This window comes from Leguminivora glycinivorella, chromosome 17 (assembly GCF_023078275.1).
Source record: "Leguminivora glycinivorella isolate SPB_JAAS2020 chromosome 17, LegGlyc_1.1, whole genome shotgun sequence".
Taxonomy (NCBI): domain Eukaryota; kingdom Metazoa; phylum Arthropoda; class Insecta; order Lepidoptera; family Tortricidae; genus Leguminivora; species Leguminivora glycinivorella.
In genome coordinates, this window is record NC_062987.1 from 20,274,053 (window position 1) to 20,298,023 (window position 23,971).

The 23,971-nt window shown below is 36.2% G+C and overlaps 1 protein-coding gene across 1 annotated transcript in view; it reads right to left on the reverse strand.

The window, feature by feature from the left end:
* LOC125235514 (UDP-glucosyltransferase 2) overlaps window positions 1-23,971 on the reverse strand; it is a 95,120-nt gene that overhangs the window by 57,822 nt on the left and 13,327 nt on the right. The window contains exon 2 of the mRNA XM_048142091.1: window positions 4,370-4,495. Coding sequence (XP_047998048.1) covers window positions 4,370-4,372 — 3 coding nt within the window. The 5' untranslated portion in view covers window positions 4,373-4,495. The remainder of the gene's footprint in view (window positions 1-4,369; window positions 4,496-23,971) is intronic.

Below are 23,971 nucleotides of genomic sequence, written 5' to 3' on the forward strand. Positions count from 1 at the left end.
ACGGCCACGAAGTCATCTTCCAATGCCTTCCCGATGTCGCTCAGCTGTTGCGATATATCCATGACCTTGTTGACGTAAACCTCCATGCTACCACATTCGCTCAGTTTGATGACGAACAGTGTGCGTAGCAGTCCGAGCCGTCGTGACAAGCCTCGGTCCTCGTATGCCTTTTGCAGGTTGCTCCACGCTTCGCGAGCCGTCTTGGCATTTCTAATTTGTGGAAACACACAAGGCTGTACGTTTAAGGCGATTTTCGCGAGCGCCTTCTCCTGCTTCTTCGCGTCTTCATTTTTATTTTCAGGCGTGCTTATACATTCCCAATTCTGTATTCCAGACAGTTTTTCGATGAAACCATTCTGACTGGCAGATGCCATCTTTTGTTTTTGTTGCGAAAATTTTGAAAATAATTTGATGAAGTTTCACGCGAACACTTCGGAAAATTATTACTATCGTAGCAAATTTACTGCATGATCTGCTACCAAGTTGGAAATATCCGTGGACACAGTAAATAAAATACTAGATAGTTTTCCAATGTATATTTGTGCCGACCGCACAGGCAAACGAACTGAACCAAACTGACATGTTTACATTGTGTGACATTGTCTAGAAGACGATTCTATTCAACCAGTAGAGTTTATAATGGTGCACATACGAACTTCATAGTTAATAAACTTACGTAGGTTCTAACATGTATTAACTAACAACTAAAAGTGTTAAAATAAATAAATCCCGTTATATTTTTGGTAAGGACAAATGATATTATTATTTATGGTCGCTTAAAAAAGCTTATTAATTTAATAAACACAAACTCTCTTACATTGTGACAGGAACTTTGATTATGAAGACAAAAATATCACACTTGAGTAAGATGATGACTGATGATGATGACATTCATTTAACACTTGTCACAGATAAAACTATAGTATCACGGTTTAACGGAAGTAGTGTAATTGTCGAATTGTCTATGCACACTGTAAATAAATTGAACTTTTTTGTATACCAGAAAAAATAAGATCCGATTCTTCGTTTTTTAACATCAGAAAAAGGGTAGACAATTGTATACCAATTTCATAGTAGTAATTCTACCAGTTTAGACAATTTAACAGTTCACCAGATGGCGCCACAATAACCGATTATTGTCACTGACAAATCAAGATCACACATTTTTTGAAGCTATTTTTTCTAACTTAGATACACATTAGTACACATACTATTAGTCCGTTTTCACATTATCCGATTCGATATCGGATGTCAGAAGGATTTCAATGGAAAAAATCCAAGATGGCGCCTGTAATGTATGGGATATCGGTCTTACATCCGATATCGGATCGGATAATGTGAAAACGCACTTACTCTGTACCTACAATCACAGTAGCGACATTTATCCCCATCATCATCATCATCTAACCTTTACCGTCATAATAATTGGATGCGAGCATAAGTATCGTAGACAAACAAACACTTCCTTATACTCATAATTGCTCGTTATGCCCATTATTTCTGCTTTTTTTGAACCACAATAGCTCATCATGGTTGTTAAGCCAACTGCATACTAATTCGATATACTATTGGTCTCGGTTGAAAGGTGTTAAGCGACTTCATTTGTCCAAGCAAACGGACAAAGAATAGCAGGTAATTTATGGAGGGGAGGAAAATGCTCCAGCCGTCATATCCATCAGAAATATCTGAGCAGCTAAGGTTTTCATATATATCTATCTAATATATCTATTATTAACTGAAATGGGCAAGCTGATGAACTTTGTAAATATTTAAAACACCTTTGGCACAGCTTTGACAATAAATATTAAGTATCTTATCTTATCTTATCTTAACAAGGCAACACCTACCTACATATAGGAAAAACATTAAAATAAAAAAGTTTTTGAATCTTTTTTCGCGAAAATGCCCACCCACATAAAACAATCCAGTTCAGAAACAATAAACATACGCGATTTCGTGGTTGGACTCGTCATAAAAGTTGTGCAAATAGGATTTATACATTTTTTACTTATTTTATGATTTGTACTTATTTTTTACGGGACTGCAAAACGATACGGGAAACGCAAACGATAGAATGGCAATGTCATTATTTTATCAATACAAACACTAATAAAAAAATAACTTTGTACTAAACTTTACTCTTTGGCCAATACACCATTTTTTTTTTTGTTTTTTGTTAAACTCGACACGTCGTTATTATAGGTTCATTATCAGGAACCTATACAGGGTGTAAACCTAATACGGGCGAACCTCTTAACGGTGGTGAGTATAGGACATAAAAAATGGAATTAGATAACTTTTACTTAAAATAGAAATATTTTTTTTATCCATACAAATTAATTCGGCCCGCAACGTAATGCAAACACACTCGCGTTAAACGCTGGTTGACAGTTGTCATTGATTGTCATCGCAACCACATTTACAGTACATTGCTGCTGGAAAATTTTTCAAAAATTTATTATGTCCTGAAAATTAAGAGTAACTCAAAAACACCTTTTAATTAATGATAACAATATTGAATTGTATGCCTGGTTTCATTTATCGCCCTTATTAAGTTTACGCACTGTATAACGACGAAATGAAATTAATTTAAGAATTACATTCAAGTTAGTGTCAAGTGATTGACGGCACATGTCAAAACAAATAACATTAGGAATTGATAAAGGCATAACACACGTGTTCAGTAATTATCTTAATTTTTTTTAATAACTCGATAACCGTCAAAGTTAAGACGTTTGTTTCTTAGAGAAATTAATAGTACCTATTTGATCTAAAGAACCTTCCCATAAAGTTAACGGAATTCAATAAAAATATAGTCGCGAAATTAAAATTGTCTATGACCAGGATTTCGCCGCCTAGATTTTTTTGCCGCCTTTTTTACTGACCGAAATGAATTGCTAAAGTATACATTGAAGGTGAAGGTTCGTCAGCATTGCATTAATGTAAGTGGTCTGCATCCTTTAGAGGATAATGGGAGCCTTGCCATTGGGACAGCCATTAATGTGGCTGTAATAAATGTGCTGCGTATTTCTTTATTAAACAACTATGCACCAAGTATTTAAGTCAACTGGGATAATTGCGTCTATTGGAATAAAAACATCTTTTGAAGATAGAGGGCTGGCTGATAAGTTTCCTAAAATACCGATTTAAAAAGAAATAAATTAAAAAGTAAAATTGTCAGTCTAATACCCCGACCTTTGCGTAGGTAAATATTAAATCAATATTAACGATTAAGTAGTCGCAAACCTGCTTTAAATTTTCGTAAAAGTGAAGAACGTAATTTCTAAATGGAACATTTTAGAATCATTTATACCCGTACGTTACAATATTAGTGACCATCTATTACCTACCATACTTCGAACATTGAAGGTGGCAATAGTTTTAAGTAGTTTTTTTTTCATCTTATTTTTTTGCTGGTTGGTGTCTTTTCTCTGATTGCATTTTAAATATGCTACTCGCCTGCATTGCGGCTACTTATTTAAATATTGTTTCCAGCCATGGCATTCTAACAAAATAATGTGTTACGCTTCCGTAATTTAATTGCAACGTTAATATTGATTTATTTTAATTTCATTTATTAAATACGTGCATGGATATGGAAATACGTGATCTCTGCCTACAACTCTGGGAAACAGGCGTGTTTGTATGTATGTATTTATGTATGTATAATAAATACGTACCTGCAGATGACAGACTTGATGTCTTGATTTAATAGAATTTATGTAAGTTTATAAATTCGTCACACCAATCACCGTTTAAACGCGAATTGTCAAATAAGTAATTATGTCAATTTAGTATCTATAATAACTACATCGTATGTACCTATAGTAGTAAGAGTATAACAATATGGAACAAAAATCATTATCTACTTCATTCGCTTTAGTATGGAGTGATAATAGGTATGCAAATAAGTAAAGATTTTTATTGTAGTGTTAATGTTATAAAATTAATGTAAGTACCAAAAGGCAATAAAAAATCAGTCACGTTTTACTAAATGTGGACTTGGACCACTGGTAAATTCGTAAAAAATTAAAATTCCTTATTTTATTTTTAACTTTAAAAAACAAGGAAAATGCAAAGAACAAAACATTAAACGTTTGAAAAATCAAGTTTTTCTTTTATAAAAAATTTTGTCAATAAAAAAGGTGACAACATAATGTATGCGTCAAGAGTTGACCTCCCATAAGAAATTTGATTTTCCCGCCTTTTTCATCGACAAGTTTTACTGTAATAAATTTATCCAGGAAATGTAATTTTAAATTCAATCTCCAAGAATCTTCAAAAAATATCTGTTTCTTCTCCTATAAGTATGTAAGTACCTTCAAACAAATAACAAAGGAATACAATTTTATTAAAATAATAAACATACCATTTTGTATTTTTCGGTCTGGCAAATAAACTAGAATCCACACACAGCACTACACAAACCACAATCGATATTTTCACAACACTGTCTCGAACCGAATGAGCACTTCCACAGCTTCTTGCTTTTGATCTGCAAAAAAAATAGCGATTTAGTGAAAGTGAATGGCTGTTAGGTTGGGTCTTCGTCCGTTGCGGTAGGTTGCTACTGTCAAAATTTGATTCGAACATTTTTTTTTTACTTAAAAAATGTCAAATGTCTACTAGGTTCCGAAAAAAAAAACTTAATTCGTGGCTAAAAAGAGCAATCCTTCTCCGCTCAAATTTGCTTTTTCAGTTCTATTTTATTGCCCTGTTTTGATATTAAATTATTGAAAGTATTTAAACTTAGACACATGCCACGCCTGGGTATGTGTCCTTACGTATAATTTTAAGTTCCGAATTCTTAATTATTATTTAGACCTCATTTAATCATTTGTTTCTGAGGTAAAAAAACCGTTAGGTAGATTATTTAAAAAAAATACCTCAACATTCAAACGTTCAAAAATGATCATTTACTACAGTTAATATAATTACATGAAATTGTGTTAAAAATATTTTAAATTATTCCAATATCCAGTGAGTCAAATGGGGCTACGTTTTTATAGGAAAGCGGGAGATATTCTTCTTAAAGCCATTGATACATGTATTGTAATTATATTCAAAATGTACGCGTACCTACTACGTGTTCTCTTACGTTAATGCTCATATTAATTTATCACTTATTATTAATGACACATAGAAGAGCGCCATCTATAATTACCTTTCACCTTTCCCATTTAGGCGCGAACGACGTTTAATTTCGTAAGCCCGTTGCGTGTTTAAAAAACTTTTGAATTGTTTATGACTAATTATTTTTTTCTAATGTGGCCAGTGAAAAATGCGAAATTACGTAATTTAGTGTTTGTGCAAAACGGAACTACATACGTAACGATTTCTATTTTAAAATAGTATTTTAAATATAGTGTTTATGCGTAGACTGTAGCTTGCGTTGGCTCAAATTGTTGCCTTTCTTAAGTCTAAGTGCGTTTTCACATTATCCGATCCGATATCGGATGTCGGACCGATATCCCATACATTACAGGCGCCATCTTGGATTTTTTCCATAGAAATCCTTCCGACATCCGATATCGGATCGGATAATGTGAAAACGCACTAAGGCTGCATAATTGCATAAAATAATCATATGCAGCGGAAAATTATTATACATTCATACTTTTACGGCTTATTTATGCTCGTAATTTTATTTTAATGAGCACTGAAATTTCTAAACGGAGAATTAATGAAGACAATAAGTAACTATAAAACGGAATAACAAGGACAAAGACTTTCTAAGTATACTGAGGTTGAAAATAAAAAAAAAGTGTGTTTTAAAAGAGTAGACTCAGTAAGACGCTTACCAGTCATAGTATTTAAAGAGCAATTATTATCTATAGACCGTCAACCAAATCTTGTCACTAGAAAAATGCGGCAAATTTGAAAAATCGCGGGCTAGCAACACTAGTTTTGAAAATCGGTGGAAATTCGCGTGCCATTTGTATCCTATCTGTGGAAATCTCCATCCTACCAAAAAGAGAAATAACTAGCACATATCCGTCCCTTTTTAATACATTATCTAATTCGTAAGGAAGGAGCGAGCCCCTTGAAAAAAAAAATATCTGTGGCTGTTCGACGTACATTGCTGGTTTTTGTTCGTTTCATAGGGATACCATACTTTAGTTTGATATACATTGCTACTGCCAAAATTTGGTTGACAGGCTATATCATTAACTTCATCAAACGCAAGAATCGATAAGTATTTAAGTTAAAAACTAAACGCAGTTACAATATTGCATATGTTTCTTCTTAAGCCGCCCATGGATTTTTGTTTGTCGGACCTAAGCTAAATTTATGACGTTTACTTAACAACTATACCCGCTGCAAGCTTAGGTACATTTAAAATCTATTTTCATTATTTTTTTGTCATAACCTAACCACAAAATTAAAATTTTGTAAACTGATTTCCACATGGCTAAGAACACTCCCGACTAATTCAGCGTTCAAACAAAAAAACTAAATCCAAATCGGGTCATCCGTTCGGGAGCTACGATGCCACGGACAGACACACACACAAACAGACAGACAGACAGACAGACAGACAGACAGACAGACAGACAGACAAACAGATAAACAGACAAACAGACAAACAGACAAACAGACAGACAGACAGACACGTCAAACTTACCTATAACACCACGCGTCCTCTTTGCGTCGTACTGGGGACGCTATTGCTATGTTTTGTATGGGAACCCTGCATTTTATGATTAAGCACTGAGACTTGGCACAGTTGTTCATTGGGTGGCCCTGAGTAGATAAAGATCGGGAGGCATCGAGAGCCCCCCTTAATTTAGGAGGGAGGAGGGGGGGGAAGGCTGGCACCTCCGCGCTTCCTTTGAAACCATATTTCTCTAAAACTATACAAAATAGGGCATGCGATATATCATTTTCGGATAAATGAAGGACGAGGAATTCATTTTTGGAACAAGAAATATGTATTTTAGAACAAAAATACAAAATTAAATGGGAAAATCTGAAAACGAGATTTTTTTTTATACATATTATTGCACATTTTATGAAAACTGTAATGGTTTTTTCTAAATAAAAAATATTATTTAATAGCTACATTTATCTAGTTTTAGAAAATGTATAATTTGTTATAGAAATATATTATACGATGAGTGATAAAAAATAATTTACATCGCCCGATAGGGTGATTTGAATGCTCATTTCAATAAGTTTTGTCAATGATTTCAGGTATAATCACTATTTTTAACACACGAAAGCCGTAATCATTGTATTTTGTGGCTATTTTAGTGATTAATGTACTTAAAATAAAAAAAATACAAAAAAAAATGTGATAACTTTTTTATAACATTATCCTATTTTGTTCTTTCTATACAATATATATCTAAAAGCAATAATTATGAATGAAAAGCCACATTTGTGTAGTTTATAAAAATATATAGTTTGTTATATAAATATACTACGAAACGCGAGATAAAAAATAATGAAAGTGACGTGGCAGGGCGATCTTGATGTACGGTACGGGTCAGCTTGTATGATTCGATGAGGTGAGGTAAAGGTACTCAAAGCTCTCAAAAAGTGTACTTATTTAGAGTACTTCAAATTAAACAATATACTTCTATATAGTCTGAATTTAACTATTTATATTACATGAAATGATCGATTGATATGATAGGTCAGATACATCTGATCCTAATACATCTTGTGAAATAGTAGTTATCTATATGATTTGCATAATTTATGGATAATTCTTACTTGACATATTTATTATTCCAGATCTGCGTCCTGTACTTTGGTTAACGAGTGCCGAAAATAGTTATTAACCAAAAAAGACCGCCAAATTAACAGCATTTCACCGACAAAAGCTGCCTTGCACCATTTTTGTAAGGGTTATAGGTATATCAAGGTGTCCATTTATGGGGTCAACTAAACCCAATTCAAAATTTGCCATTATTTGCTACTTGTGGCTGGACGAAAGTCTGTAACAATTGGGATTTGGGAGCCTACTTGCCCGCAACGTTGCCTGTTGCTGCAGAAACATGCCTCGAAAGTGTCGGATGCAGGTGTAATAAAAAACAGTGCCGCGTAAGGTGCAACCGTAAAAAAAGACTTTTTAAATTAAATGTTCGGAGCTGATGTGCTTATGCAGTAGATGTTGTGATATATACATAATTAAATTCAGACTATTCATGTTGTTTTATTTGAATAACTCAAAATAGCTACACTTTTTGAGAGCCTTGAGTAGTTGAGTACTAGCCCCGATACACATGTTTTCGTCTACCATACTCAGACCATTTTTTGAGGTTCTCCTTTGTACAAAAGCAATGTCTTATTTCAAAAATCATTAATGTTTAATGCTAATACGAATCTAGTTTATTTTTTATGGCACTATTGCGCAATAACTAACTATCATTGATACTGAAAGGAAGAATATGACGATTTTTATTTTATCTTTTATGCATGGGTAAAACCGATTTAAGGGGGCCCAAAGGAAGTAACTAAATTCTGCTAGTAAACTAAAAAATCTTCAAGCCTATGCATGCAGAACTGCTTTAGGAGAGGAGAACGTGATTAAGACATTTTTTTTGCAAATATAAGTCACATGCAATTTTATTTTACAATCAAAATAAACTATATTATAGGACTTTTACAATTTTCTGTACTGGGTCGTGATATACCTACATGTGTAAACGTTATTAGAATAAGTATATTTCTGTATTACTAGACGAACTCCACTGCATAGCGGGTAGTACCTTTACCTCACCTCATCGAATAATGCAAGCTGACCCGTACATTAAAATTTTCATTTTCATTATTTTTTATCTCGAGATTCGTAATATATTTATATAACAAACTATATATTTTTATAAACTGTATAAATGTGGCTTTTTATTGATATTTATTGCTTTTAGATATAAATTGTGTAGAAAGAACAAAATAGGATAATGTTAAAAAAATTATCACATTTTTAATATTTTTTAAAATTTTTGTATGTTTTTTTATTTTAAGTACATTAATCACTAAAATAGCCATTAACTACAATGATTACGGCTTTCGTGTGTTAAAAATAGTGATTATACCTGAAATCATTGACAAAACTTATTGAAATGAGCATTCAAATCACCCTATCGGGCGATGTAAATTATGTTTTATCACTCGTCCTATAATATATTTCTATAACAAATTATACATTTTCTAAAACTAGATAAATGTAGCTATTAAATAATATTTTTTATTTAGAAAAAACCATTACAGTTTTCATAAAATGTGCAATAATATGTATAAAAAAAAATCTCGTTTTCAGATTTTCCCATTTTATTTTGTATTTTTGTTCTAAAATACATATTTTTTGTTCCAAAAATGAATTCCTCGTCCTTCATTTATCCGAAAATGATATATCGCATGCCCTATTTTGTATAGTTTTAGAGAAATATGGTTTCAAAGGAAGCGCGGCGGCGCCAGCCTTCCCCCCCTCCTCCCTCCTAAATTATGGGGGGCTCTCGATGCCTCCCGATCTTTATCTACTCAGGGCCACTCAAGGAACAACCTGTGCCAAGTCTCAGTGCTTAATCATAAAATGCAGGGTGTTGTGCAATAGCGTCCCCAGTATCGGCGGGGGTTAAAAAAGGGGAGAGATTTATTTTACTTATGACCACCACATTAGTAGGTCTGTCTCGTGGAGTCAGTTCAAACATTTACTGAGCTTTAATTGCTCCTCATGAAGGGAGACCTACCTCTGTCACTTAAACGTAGGCTCATGGACATGTGCATACTTCCAGTCCTCACTTACGGTGCACAGACTTGGTCTTTGACGGAAGCTCAGAAGTCCAAACTCGGGGTTTGCCAGAGAGCTATGGAGCGCAGCATATTAGGTGTGAAACTAAGGGATCGAATCCGAAACACCACGCTGCGCTCAAAAACTCGGATAATTGATGTAGCTCGAAAAGCGGCCAAGTTAAAGTGGGACTGGGCTGGACATGTCTGCCGTATGCCGAATGACTTGTGGGCCAAGATAGCCACGGAATGGGAGCCCCATGAGTCGAACAGAGGATCCGGCAGACCTCGCCGGCGATGGCGGGATAACTTGGACTCCTTTTTGACAGACTGGCCAGTTTTAGCTCAAGATCGAGAAGAATGGAGAAAGAAGGGGGAGGCCTTTGCCCAGCAGTGGGACACAATAGGCTCACAATAATAATAATAATTGCTCCTATTTCGCTGAGGTTATTTAATATAACAAAGTTGCTTAACATTTGCAAATTCTGCGCGATCAAACCTGCTACCAACTTACTCTGTCAGGCTCTCCATATTTCGCTTACTAAAAAGTTGAATTTATTATAATGGTTACGTTATAATTAATGCAACTTTTATGAACCATTAACTAACAGACACGTGTCTGCATTTCTAGTCTTTATTAAATACCCGGGAATTTTCCCTACGTGTCGAAACCAAAACCATGCCAATATGAAACACGGTCAAGGAATGACTACGTTATAAATTTTACGCGCAATTCTGACCTCAAAGGTTTTCATGGGCGATCGTTGCCAAATCGAGTCTGACAAGTAATAAAGGTTGTTGATTATCGAATGTTAATCTGCCAGTCTGTCGTAAAGCTTTAAGGCCCCGTAAGTTCAGCTTCTCTCCCACCATAGAGGAATAAGTATGGGAAGAGTTGTAACTCCATACATCAGTAAATGCGAGTTATTTGTAGTGACATCTATCGTCATTCACTCGTCAATCACGCGCCAACTAGCGTAAATGATCAGTACTGCTACTTGTCAATAGACGTCACGACGAACAAAAAGTCTATTGCTCAACAATTTTTAGCTAATATTACAATAGTATTAATCAGTACTTTGCTTTCAATTACTTCAGCTTATAATATAAGGTGTAAACTGTTTTAATATTACATTTTTGGCAGACGCAATACTGTCGGCACCTAGTGTCGAGTAGCAGTACTGATAATTTACGCTAGTTGGCGCGTGATTGACGAGTGAATGACGATAGATGTCACTACAAATAACTCGCATTTACTGATGTATGGAGTTACAACTCTTCCCTTACTTATTCCTCTATGCTCCCACTGAGCTTAACCGTCAGTGAGATAACTATGCGTTTTAGCATAGATTAAATATAAGAAGATACCATCTCATACATTAAAATGCGACCGCCTAACAACGCGCATACAGTACACCACACATAGATGGTGCCACAAAAAAATGCCTCGATCCCAAAAATGCCATCGATTATTTGTAGATTGGCGTTAAGTGTCACTTTCGAGCCATAAATCTATGTCAAAAGTGACACTAGGGTGATCTGAGGGTTTTTTATTTACTGGCCAGGGTATATACTAATTTTCTGACGGACAGCGGCTTGAAATTTGACGCTTTCCGGCCGAGGACAGAAAAAAATAGTAATATAATAATATTGCTCCTTTTGAAACAACGCAAATGAAATAGTACAGTACGATACAAGTGCGAAAAAAAAGAAGTTCGAAACGAGTAAGAAGAGTGTTTTTAATCGACACGAGTTATGAATTTCCTTTTCGCACGTGTATCGTACGACGTTTTTCAGCATAGATAGCCGTCCTAAATTTTGACCCGGCATATAATGAACCACTTCTCGCTTAGGAATGTATATACTATCTAAGTTTTTACATCGCTTACGAGTAAAAGTCATAACTAAGAAAATGATTACATACCTATGTTTATGTAAATGTTGAAAGTCGTTAAATATTTAAGTACTTCCTAATACGTACCTATTATGTCGTTAACCTGCGTGGATAAACATTACCAATATTATGCTCATTCTCAGTGTAAATACAATAATTATCTTCACTTCTCGCTTGGAACCTGGTAAACCACACTATACTTGTACAACGAATTAAGAGATATCTAAAAAAAATGTTGAGACAAAACCAAATCGAAATCGGTCCATCCAATCACGAGCTACTTTCCTACAGGTGAAGACCGATCTGTTTAAGCTTACAGGGTTATTATACCTAATAAGTAACATTCATTCTGATTTATATTTCATTAGGACACTTTGTTCGGTTCTCGTTTGTTTCTTTTCTTTTAGTTAATATTTTGATTACCTATACGATTTTGACTCTTGGAGACCCTATACATCTCTAAGGATAATTAGATTAAGTATACAATTATACATGTTATCTTTAGTTGTGACATTTAGAGTCATTTGCATCTCTAAAGTAATTTTAGACTTCTTTTTTTGTATTTGTCATTTTCTATATTATTGTGTAGTTTTTAGTTGAATATCGACATTTAGAGACCTTATACATCTCTAATCATTGTAGTAACGTAATACTTTAGTTAGAACTTAGAATTAGTATTATCAATTGTAATTTCAGTTCAACTTGTATATTGACGGGTAAAAGTGCCCCTGTGGCCTATTTGCTGAATAAATGATTTGTAATTTGTACAGATAAACACACATTGATGTCAAACTTGAATCAGTTACCTGGGCGACCGAGCTGCGCTCGGAGTTCGGAAACTCGACAATTCGCGTTTCCCGGGGCCTTAAACTCAGCTACGAGTAGATCGATTGTCGAGAAAAGGCGAATATTGTTTCTCAAACTATGAGCGAATGTGGGAAATGCCATGAGCGAAGTGGACCCGACGTAAGCACATTTCGAGTGTTCGAGGTATCGATATCGGGAGCTTTATAAATAAAAATTTCAGACCACCATTTCGGACAGGGGCCTTTTCTTCCCCGCTAGAAGAGAGCAAATTAGTACAGTCATGTACGCCTCACCTCTCAGCTAGTTTACTACCTGAAAATGTACAATTTATTTGTTTTCCCCTCACTAGCTCGGAAACACTCGTTTTGTCATTTAATACCAGCGGGTAAAAACGCATTTTATCCACTAGTGGGTAAAGTAATTTTACCTTGAATAAAGTCAAATTAACTGCTTTAAAATTGATAACAGTAGGTGAATCTAGTAATAAAGGTGATTTACCACCTGTGGAACTACTGGAAGCAGTGATAAACGCATTTTTTGCGTTGTAGTTTCCTCGCTATAGTGAGGGGAAAATTTTTGTGTTACACTCGGGTGCAAATGTATTTTACTTCTCGTGTGTTAAAAAACTCGCAAGTTCAGGATTACTCGCTACGCTCGTGGTTCAACTATAGAATCCTTTTACTTGCTCGTTTTTCAATTCCACACTCGGCGTTAAAATACAACTTTGCCCCCTTGTATAACAAATAACTATTACTTTTTTAAATACCTACCTATAAGTACAGAGTGTAAATTCAAAGGCGCCTAGCCTTATAAGAGATAACATATACACTAGAAAAATTTCTGGTACCACTGCGGGCGCGGTCTAGTGTTAAAGACGTTAGCCGCGTAAGCTGAAGACCCGGGTTCAATTCCCGGCTCGGCCACCAGCGGGCCTAGTCGTTTTTTCTTTCATGTATGATATCTATTTCAGTTTATAGAGTGTAATTATTTCGAAACTTAGTACCTATTCTTAAAGGAAATGCTGACATGTTTTTGATACTAAACGAGATCAATGTCACACCGACCTGTTTTGCGCACAACATATACTTGTTTGCCAAAACATTACTAAAAGATTTCATCACAGTAATTTATACGGTAATAAAGGCGACTCCAAATAAGTGTCATTGAAATGCGACCAATATTATGCAAAACTTCTTGATCGATGGCAAGATTCTCGATACGCTCGCGGTTCAATATTGAAATCTTTCATTTGCTCGAGTATCTATATTGGCATATGTGGTTAAACAACTTTGCCCCCTTGTAAAACAATAGTTATTTGTTATACAAGGGGGCAAAGTTGTATTTTAGCGCCGAGTGCGGAATTGAAAAACGAGCAAGTGAAAGGATTCTATAGTTGAACCACGAGCGAAACGAGTGGTTCAAGAATAGAATCCTGAACTTGCGAGTTTTTTAACACACGAGAAGTAAAATACATTTGCACCCGAGTGTAACACAAAACTTTTCCCCTCACTATAGCGAGGAAACTACAACGCAAAAAATGCGTTTATCACTGCTTCCAGGTAGTTCCACAGGTGGTAAATCATCTTTATTACTAGATTCACCTACTTTTATCAATTTTAAAGCAGTTAATTTGACTTTATTCAAGGTCAAATTACTTTACCCACTAGTGGATAAAATGCGTTTTTACCCGCTGGTATTAAAGGACAAAACACGTGTTTCCGAGCTAGTGAGGGGAAAATAACTAGGCGAGCGAGCTTCGCTCGGTTCTATTTTATTATATCACGTCTTTAGATTTAAAAAAAAAGTCTTATAAATACAAAAAATAACTTTATTTCTGGGTGGGATTCGAAACCCTGACATCTGCGATGTGCTTGCGAACACACCGATCTCTTACACGACCTCTTATCTCAGCCGATGCCGAGACACGAAAGAAAAACGCATGAAAACTCAAAAATTCGCGTTTTCCTGGATCTAAGGCTAAGCTAGATCGATTTTTCACCCCCGAAAACCCTCACATAAATTTCAGCGTAATCGTTAGAGCGGTTTCCGAGATCGTCGGTATAAAGCATAGTTAACATAGTATTGGCACGCGTTTAGCGACGAATAAAAAAAATATATTTTCACCACACCAACTGGTAAAGGCATTCTTTGCTATTCGAAAACAGATAGCAAAATTGCATTTTATCCACAAGGGGGCAAAGTAATTTCATGCAAATTTTAACCCGATGTCTTAATATGTCTGCTAGATTTTACCCTATAAATGATGATTTTGAATCAAAAATATTGAATAAATTGATGAATTTGATTTATTTTGATGTTTTATAGTCAGTATTTTGTTCGTGTTGGTGTGGTGAAAAATTTTGTGTTTCACTCGGTGGCAAAGTTTGTTTAACCTTCGTGCCTTGATACCCTCGCAACGCTCAAGATTCCACTTTTTGAACCACTCGCTACGCTCGCGGTTCAATATTGGAATCTTTCGCTTGCTCAGGTATCAATATTGGCACGTGCGGTTAAACAACTACTTTGCCCCCTTGTAAAACAAATAACTATTAAAAATTCATTCATTCAATTCATTCAAATCCACGCGGTAAAACAGTTGATGGAGAAATGTCACGAATACAATCGGCCCTTGTGCATGGCCTTCGTTGATTATGAGAACGCCTTCGACAGTGTCGAGCACTGGGCCGTGTTTGACGCTCTTCATCGCTGTTCTGTGGATGCGCGCTATGTTGATCTGCTTCGGGAGCTGTACGGCTCGGCAACCATGCAAGTTCGTCTCCATAAGACAAGCGAACCGATTTCCATCAAAAGGGGCGTGCGACAAGGAGACACTATTTCACCCAAGCTTTTTACAGCATTACTGGAAGATGTCATAAAAACGCTTGAATGGGACAGAACCGGTATCAACATCCATGGTGTCTTCTTGCCGCACTTAAGATTCGCCGACGATATTGTTTTGTTTGCCGAGTCCCTGGATGATCTCCAAAGCATGCTCCAAGGTCTATTCCATGCTTCTTTAAAGGTAGGTCTCAAGATGAATATGTCCAAGACCAAGGTTATGTCGAACATCACTGGAGATTCGAATCCTACTATAACGGTTGGAGCCGAAAATCTGGAGATGGTTAAACAATACGTTTATCTTGGACATATTCTATCTTTTGATAAAGAACAACAAGACAAGGAGATATCCAGGAGAATCCAGCTAGGCTGGGCGGCATTCAACAAACTAGCGGACATCCTTAAGTCAAATAATGTTCCACAATGCCTGAAGACTCGTCTCTTCAACCAGTGTGTCCTACCCACCATGACATATGGTGCCGAGACATGGTCGCTCACTAAAAAGGCTGTGCATAAGATACGGGTAGCACAGAGAGCGGTGGAGCGCACCATGCTCGGCATTAAACTCCAAGATCGAGTGAGGAATGTCGAGATCCGACGCCGCACCATGGTGCGGGACGTGGGTGACGTCATTTCCAAACTAAAATGGAATTGGGCGGGGCATGTTGCCAGGCAGAGTGATGGCAGGTGGACTAAAATGTTGACCGAATGGTGGCCGTTATCGGATGTAAGAAGCGCCTGGCATCCGCTGGCTCGTTGGGTGGACGACATCCGAAAAACTGCGGGGCACTTCTGGATGAGATTAGCCCAGGACCGGGATAAGTGGCGTACACGAAGGGAGGCCTATGCTCAGCAGTGGGCGATTAATGGCTGAAATGATGATGATGATATTTAAAAATTCAAAAAAACTGATAATCACATCTTAATTTTAATACGTTGATAACTCTATATTAGAACATTTTTATATTAAAGGAAAAAAATGGAAAAATTTCTATAATTTTTTCTATATTAGAAATTTGGTTGATCTAACTTTTTGCGTTTGTAAGTTATTGATGATAGACGTTGACCGGCGAAAATGCACTGTGAACAAATACATACGTGAAAAATCCCCTTGGTCTGGGTCAATGATTGCTAAATTGTTGAATTTCCAGAAAACTACTAGGCAATAATTATTGCACAAATCATTATTTCATTAAAGGACAATTAAATAATAGTGGCAAAATAATTCAAAATATCCACTCCTTGCGGTCCACACGGAATCAACAGACAAAAAAGATGGATGAAAATCTTGTTCAGAGGATGATGAATACTATTTTCAGAAAAGTCCGTAATTTTGTGCATAAACATACTGAATGATTGAAATATATGTGACACGCTATAAATTAATAAACGATCTTTTATATTCTGCAATAAAAAATATTGTTTACTTTTTTCTTTTCATTTAAAAATTAAATTCCTCCCATCGCGTACCAATTCTAAATTAACTATGCTTTATTATGTATATATGTATATATGTACTAATTAATAAATATACAAGAATTGCTCGTTTAAAGGTATATAAGATATTGCCAAGTATGCAAAATGCAGTCTAATTATATGTCAAATATGTTAAAACAATGGTAATTATTTATCTATTCAGTATCAGCATGTAATTATTATGTCAAGTCTACACGCGCAAGATAAAATTAGAATCTTTCTAACTTTTTGGATACGAACGAAGTTTTGAGTCCAGTCGGTAAATTAATAATGGACATCCAAACTTTTCGTATTGCTTTTAAAATATTGAACGACCGATAAATATTACAAAAGTATACGAAAGTCGGACAATAATACCATTTAAATAATATATATTGCTCTGATTCAATTTTGTAAGTAAATCAATCTCAGAAGAGTGTTTGTTATACAGTGTGTAAATCGAATACGGGCGAATCTCTTAACGGTGGTGAACGTAAAAAATGCAATTACTTAACTTTTATTTGGAATTGAGATTAAAGATTTATCCATACAAAATCGGCCCGCAATGTAGTCCAAACACACTCACGTTAAACGCTCGTTGACGCCTACTTTCGGGTCTATATTAATTCGCATAATTTAATACTCCTAATACGAATTGGCATATCGTATATTTATACGCATAACTTTAAAAACGCATATCATTATTTCTCGTAACTATGGTAATTTTTTTTAGACAATTCGTTATAGTTAATAATGTTATGCATATTTCAATTATGCAGAATCGTTGTTATGCGAAATAAGTATTATACTTTTTGAATAGTATGCCTATTCAATGTTATAAACAATTACGTTATGCCAAATCTGTTATGCAAATTTATATTATGCGAATTAATGATAAGCGAAATAGAGGGCACCCCCTACTTTCAAAAGCTCAAATCGCGTATGTAATGTAATGAACTGTCATTGCAACCATGTTTACAGTGCATTGCTGCTTAGAAAGTATTCAAAAAGTAATTATGGGGTGAACATAAGAGTCACTTAAAAACAACTCATAATTTAAAATAACACGAATGAATTAATTTTAAGTGGATTTTCACATTATCCGATCCGATATCGGATGTAGGACCGATATCCCATATATTTAACAAGTGTCAGTTGCATTAACCACAATTTAACAGACACATCAACCTCACGCAGCAAAAGTCTATGGATATCCAAGTACCATAAAAATGAAATAAATGTCATATACAAAAAAAAGTGACCAAGGCTTCTAAGTGTCCCGAGCTGGAATCGAACCAGTCCTCCGTTTACCGGACGGATGGCTGAACCACTCGGCCATCGAATCACGAAAATTCCAAGTATGACATTTCCGAAGGCTCGAGGCGCCCAGGCCCCGTAGCCGAATGGCATTTCTCCGACGCCAAACGAAAGCGATACGCCGCTGGCTCTGTCGCGCCAATACGCAAGCGCGATAGAGATAGACATCTACTAGCGCTTCGTTTCGTGAGCGTTTCGTGAGCGATTGTGCCATTCGGCTAGCCACCCTGTACCGTCTCTGAGGTAGAACAGTACTAGGTACTTATTAATTGAAAATACAATTGAAAATATTTTTTATGAAATAATTTATTTTTCACCACACCAACTCGTAAAGGCTTACTTTGCTATTCGAAAACAGATAACAAAATTGCATTTTATCCACAAGAGTGCAAGGTAATTTCATACAAATTTTAACTTGATGTCTTAAGGTGGTTGGTAGAATTCATCTACAAATTATGAATCATAAATTTTGAATAGATTGATGGATTTAATTTAGTAGTTTGGTGTTTTATAGTCAGTATTTTGTTCGTGTTGGTGTGGTGAAAAATGTTGTGTTTCACTCGGTGGCAAAGTTTGTTTAACCTTCGTGCCTCGAAACCCTCGCAACGCTCAAGATTCCACTTTTTGAACCATTCGCTACGCTCGTGTTTCAATATTGGAATCTTTCGCTTGCTCGGGTATCAATATTGGCACGTGCGGTTAAACAACAACTTTGCCCCCTTGTAAAGTAAAACAAATAAGTATTGATCTTAGAATTTCAATAGGTACCTACAATAAAATTAACGAACGCTAAACTCGGTATCGGAGGGTTTGATGCATTAGACCCTAATTCTGGTTTAATTTATTGCCCGTATAAGGTTTAACACACTGTAGAAATCAGCGAGCACAATTTTCTAGATTCTTCCACCGAAATTCGGATTCGAAATCTGAAATAGAAAAATGAATTTACGAGTATGATGGTATGCCGCTCCAAAGCCAAACAGGCTTTGTTCTTTGCGGAATACGCAGTAATATTTTAAAACTGAGAATTTTAGGAAGTCTAGCCGCATTTTTAGTGGCTGCACAGACCGATTCTGAATCATGGAAAGATTTACTAGTTGTTTACGATACATGTGCGGATAGTAGGAAATCATAACGAGCAGCTTATTAGAAAACAGGATCTAAGGGAGTATTTTTGACATTTTATAAAACGTTATAATGTAAAATACCCTATAATGGACGGTGATGCCATTATGGACAAAAAAAAACACAAATCCTTAAATATAAGTATCTACAATCAGTTTCTAAAAACCGACGGCAATGTACCATAAACTAGAGTAGTAGAGCTGTTTCATTTTGAAGTTTCAATTAATTCGGTTATTTCTGAAGGATTTGGCGACAAGATACATTCACCAGTTTACTGAAAAAAATATCAAGACGAATTCTTAGTAATGTTGCTACAGAGAGTTGAGTTCATGTATAAAATAATAAAAAAATAATACTGGATGCAAACTTGAATGAGCTTCACTTACTGCATTAAGCATAAGATAAGGTATAAAACATAGGTACTAGTTTGTTGCTCCAAAGATATAATGAAATAGCGTTATTTTGAGTGTCCATTACTGGAACCGAAAAACTGCGTACCTCTTATGATGGACAAGGAACAATTTACAAAACCAAAATTTAAAGAAACAATCCTATGTTGAAATAACCCAAACTAATTTTATTTATGGTATATAAAATTGTCTCATTGAGTATCAGTAGGCATTAAAAGTAAAATTTTTGACTTTTTTCACTGTCCATAATGGGGGATCCATTACTGAAGAACTGCCGTCCATAATTGGAGAAAAAACACCTAGTTTTAATTTGTTAACTATGAAGAAACCAATATGAGTATCTATTCTGCAATAGATACGCTTGAAATGTAAAAGAAGGATAGGACATTAGATAGATAGATAGATAGATAGATAGATAGATAGATAGATAAATGATTTATTGTCACAACATGGTCGTTACAATCTGTACCTTATGAAATATCTTAAAGTTATAACCTATACAATACAAGGAAATTTTACTTACAATCTAGGTATACGTGACAAGTGGACAGTCTCAGCTATGTGCTGGAGCCTCACCTTCCGGCGTGGTTTCAGCGCTGATTTTCAGCCTGCCCGGTTTGAGGCGGTGACACAAGACGACTACGAAGTACTTACATAAAATAAAAAAAAACAAGAATGCAAAATTTAAGTTTTCAATTACATACTAATTACTTACAAATCCTTAAAAAAAGATATTTTTAACAAGAAATTAAATAAATACTTAGATACACTGAATATGGAATTATATTGGTAGGTAGTATTTTTAGTCATTTTGCCTTTTAAGCAACATGGGTTTCAGTTTGTCTTTGAACGATATTTGGGACATGTTAAGACGAAGAGGTGGAGGTAAGTCATTCCAAATTTTAGCAGCACTGACTTTGAATCCTCCCCTACATCCTTTTGTTTTATGACTAGGGATGACTGCTTTATTTAATATTTTGCTGCGTGTATTAAAATGGTGTTGGTCTTTTGCCCATGAAATTTTTTTGTACAAATATTCTGGCCTTTTTGTGTGTACAATTTTATGCACAAACGAAGCCAGGTGTAATTCCCGTCGCAGGTTCATTTTCAATATTCCCTTCTCATTAAGGTAGGGAGTTAAGTGCGCCCTACGTGGAACATTAAAGCAAAACCTTGCGCATGCGTTTTGCACGCGCTGAATAGCTTGCGCTATTTTACATTCAAGATTTAACACGCTTAGCGGTGGAATTTTTACATTTATCAGTGAAATATCAAAAACAGGCGAAATTTTTTCTTAAACTGTCCATGGGTCCGTTACCTTACGATAATTTGAGATTTCGCGCCTTTTATTTAGTGACAAGTTTTGTTTGACTGTAGAAATTGATACATCGGTCTGCCCCGTTTTATTCTATCTTAAATCATGCTTGGTTACGTTTACGTAAGTGCGTTTTCACATTATCCGATCCGATATCGGATGTAGGACCGAATCCCATACATTCAAACCGTCATCTTTAATTTTGGCCTTTGAAATCCTTCCGATATCGGATCGGATAATGTGAAACCGCACTAAGTATTACGAAAGTCAGCGTCAGATAATTCGTTAACACAAATTATGCTTAACATCTAGAGCCTTAACAATTCTGAGCGTTGCATTAAGCCTTATGCATGGCATGGAGTATTCTGAAACAGCTCTCTAGATAACCCAACACTAAGGTATGGTGGTACTCTGTTATGTCTCATTTGTAGCTAGCTGCAAACACATGACATGACACATGTTATCTTTGTAATATTTTGCATATATCTACATTATCTATATGTTAGCTGATTCTTATATTATATAATTCTATAGGTATAGAATTATATAATATAGGTATAGAATTATATAATAGATGTGTGTGCCACCTATAAAATGATGTCGGGTAAAATCGCCACATTCGGTGACACGCTTAATTCGGTGATACAAGCTTTGAAGCACTATTCCGAAAGACGATTTTTGGTTTTTTCACCGAATTAAATAATAAATATTGGGGACACCTTACACAGATCAACTTAGCCCCAAACTAAGCAAAGCTTGTACTATAGGTGCTAAGCGACGATATACGTACTTAAATAGATAAATACATACTTATATACAATACATAGAAAACATCCATGACTCAGGAACAAATATCTGTGCTCATCACACAAATAAATGCCCTTACCGGGATTCGAACCCAGAACCGCGGCTTAGCAGGCAGGGTCACTACCGACTGAGCCGGACCGGTCGTCAAATTTACCCTAAGTTTATAATATAGATTATCTATTCAAAAAATCTCGTAAAATCATCCTAGAATGGTGAATTGAATATAACAGGGGCCAGGGACTTAACTCACCCCTAGCGGGGAAGAACAAGACCCTTTCTGGTGATGTGGAAATAGGATGGTTATACCTGTGCCTTTTGAGATAAATCGGTCACCGAGCGATCTTAATCTCACACTTTATAGTAATTTAATGAGACGTGTGACCGAAATTTTGCCTGCGCAAACATTGCGTAAGTATGCAAACATAAAGCTAAAACGTGCAGAAGTCGTAAATTGCTGACAGATATTAAGATATGTAAATATATCCTGTCTCGTCTCCGCTAACTTGACCATTTCTTAAGAATGGGTAAGGATCGGGCAGTCAAGAGGGCCCATCTGGGTTGTCCAACTGGACGCCGTCCTGTTGACTATCCTAAATATCGTTGGGCGGATCAGAGTGGAGGCTAATCTCCGTGAACTCGGCGTCAACGAGGGCTGGCTAGAGGTCGCTCTGGACCTCGTAAAGTGGCGTGCTCTTGTATTGGAGGCCAAGACTCATTTTGAATCATCGCGCCGACAAAGTAACTTATTAACCTTGGCAAACCCATAATATAAAGAAAACTACGAAAAATTGCCTAGGTACTATTTTATTCAAATTATGGATCCTGGGTTCGATGAATGCCGGGGAATAAATCACATCCCCTATTCAGAAAGGGGGGAGGGGGGGGTCCTTAGTTTTAAGAGGGATCAGAGTGATACTTTTTATCTACTAGGAGGGAAGAAAAGTGCACGTTTTTGTTCGGGGACTAGTAAACTTTTAGAACATAAATATTTCTTCATGTGAAAAGTACCTTGTATGCGTTACATTGTCTTGTGGGATACAGGATCACGATTATAACATAATCAGAAATATTAAAACCTGTCATTTACCCGCTCATCGCATGACAAGACGTGTGGCCTTAACTGTTCTCACCTCACTAGTCCCACAACCCACAACCTAACGCTTTCGATTACGTAGTCGCGGCCACCTAAAAATCCACATTCGGACGCGCATTTCTACAGGTCAAGCGAGCGCTTCCTGAATCAACCAGTGTGTAAGGTAAATATAACTAGTGGCTCTGTGAGCTGTAGACCTTCGCGACATGCTTAGAGAACGCAAAGCTAAAAAATATTAATTGATTGTCACAGTCCAATCACGACAGTGACAGTTTCAAGCGACATAATACTCGTACGCTATATAGGTACTTAACACAAACCCATTTATGGCAATTACTACATTTAACGAAATTAATCAAAAACTGCGGAGCTATCATGCTAGCATTGCTGCCCCCCCTCGTGGATGCCTCGCCTTCCGTCCCACATTTTGTTTTGTGAGCGTATCAACGCTAGTCCGCGAAGTGGACTGTCTATTGCTCTTAAGGGCAACAATTTTTTTTATTATATTACTTTTTACTCTTGAGGGTAACAAAAAAACCCAAACCCGACTTGTTTTAAATACTACGTAGAACTTTATTTTTTGCGGGGGCTTCACCCCTGAGCCCCCTGTATTTGCTCTTAAGGGTCACAAGAAAACCCTAACCCAACTTATTTTAAATACTACGTTGATCTTTCTTTTATACGGGGGCTTCGCCCCCGAACCCGTGTTGCTCTTAACGCTCACAGGAAAACCCTAACCTAGCTTATTTTAAATACTACCTTGATCTTTCTTTTATGCGGGGGCTTCGCCCCCCGAAACCCCTTGTTTTGCTCTTAAGGGTTACAACAAAACCCTAACCCAACTTATTTTAAATACTACCTTAATCTTTTTTTATGCGGGGCGCTTCGCCCCCTGAACCCCCCTTGGCTGCCTATTTTCGCTTTTCAGGGTCACAAGAAAACCCTAACCTTACATAGTTTAAATCCTTAATCGGTATTTCTATTTTGCGGGGGGCTGCGCCCCCGAGCCCCCGATTATTTTCGATCTTAAACTTCGCAAGAAAACCCTCACCTAACTTATTTTCAATACGTACTACGTTGGTGTTTCTTTTTGGCCTTGGGGATTCTTCGCCCCTCTCTACCTAGTTTGGATACTTAATCGGTATTTCTATTTTGCAGGGGGCTGTGCCCCC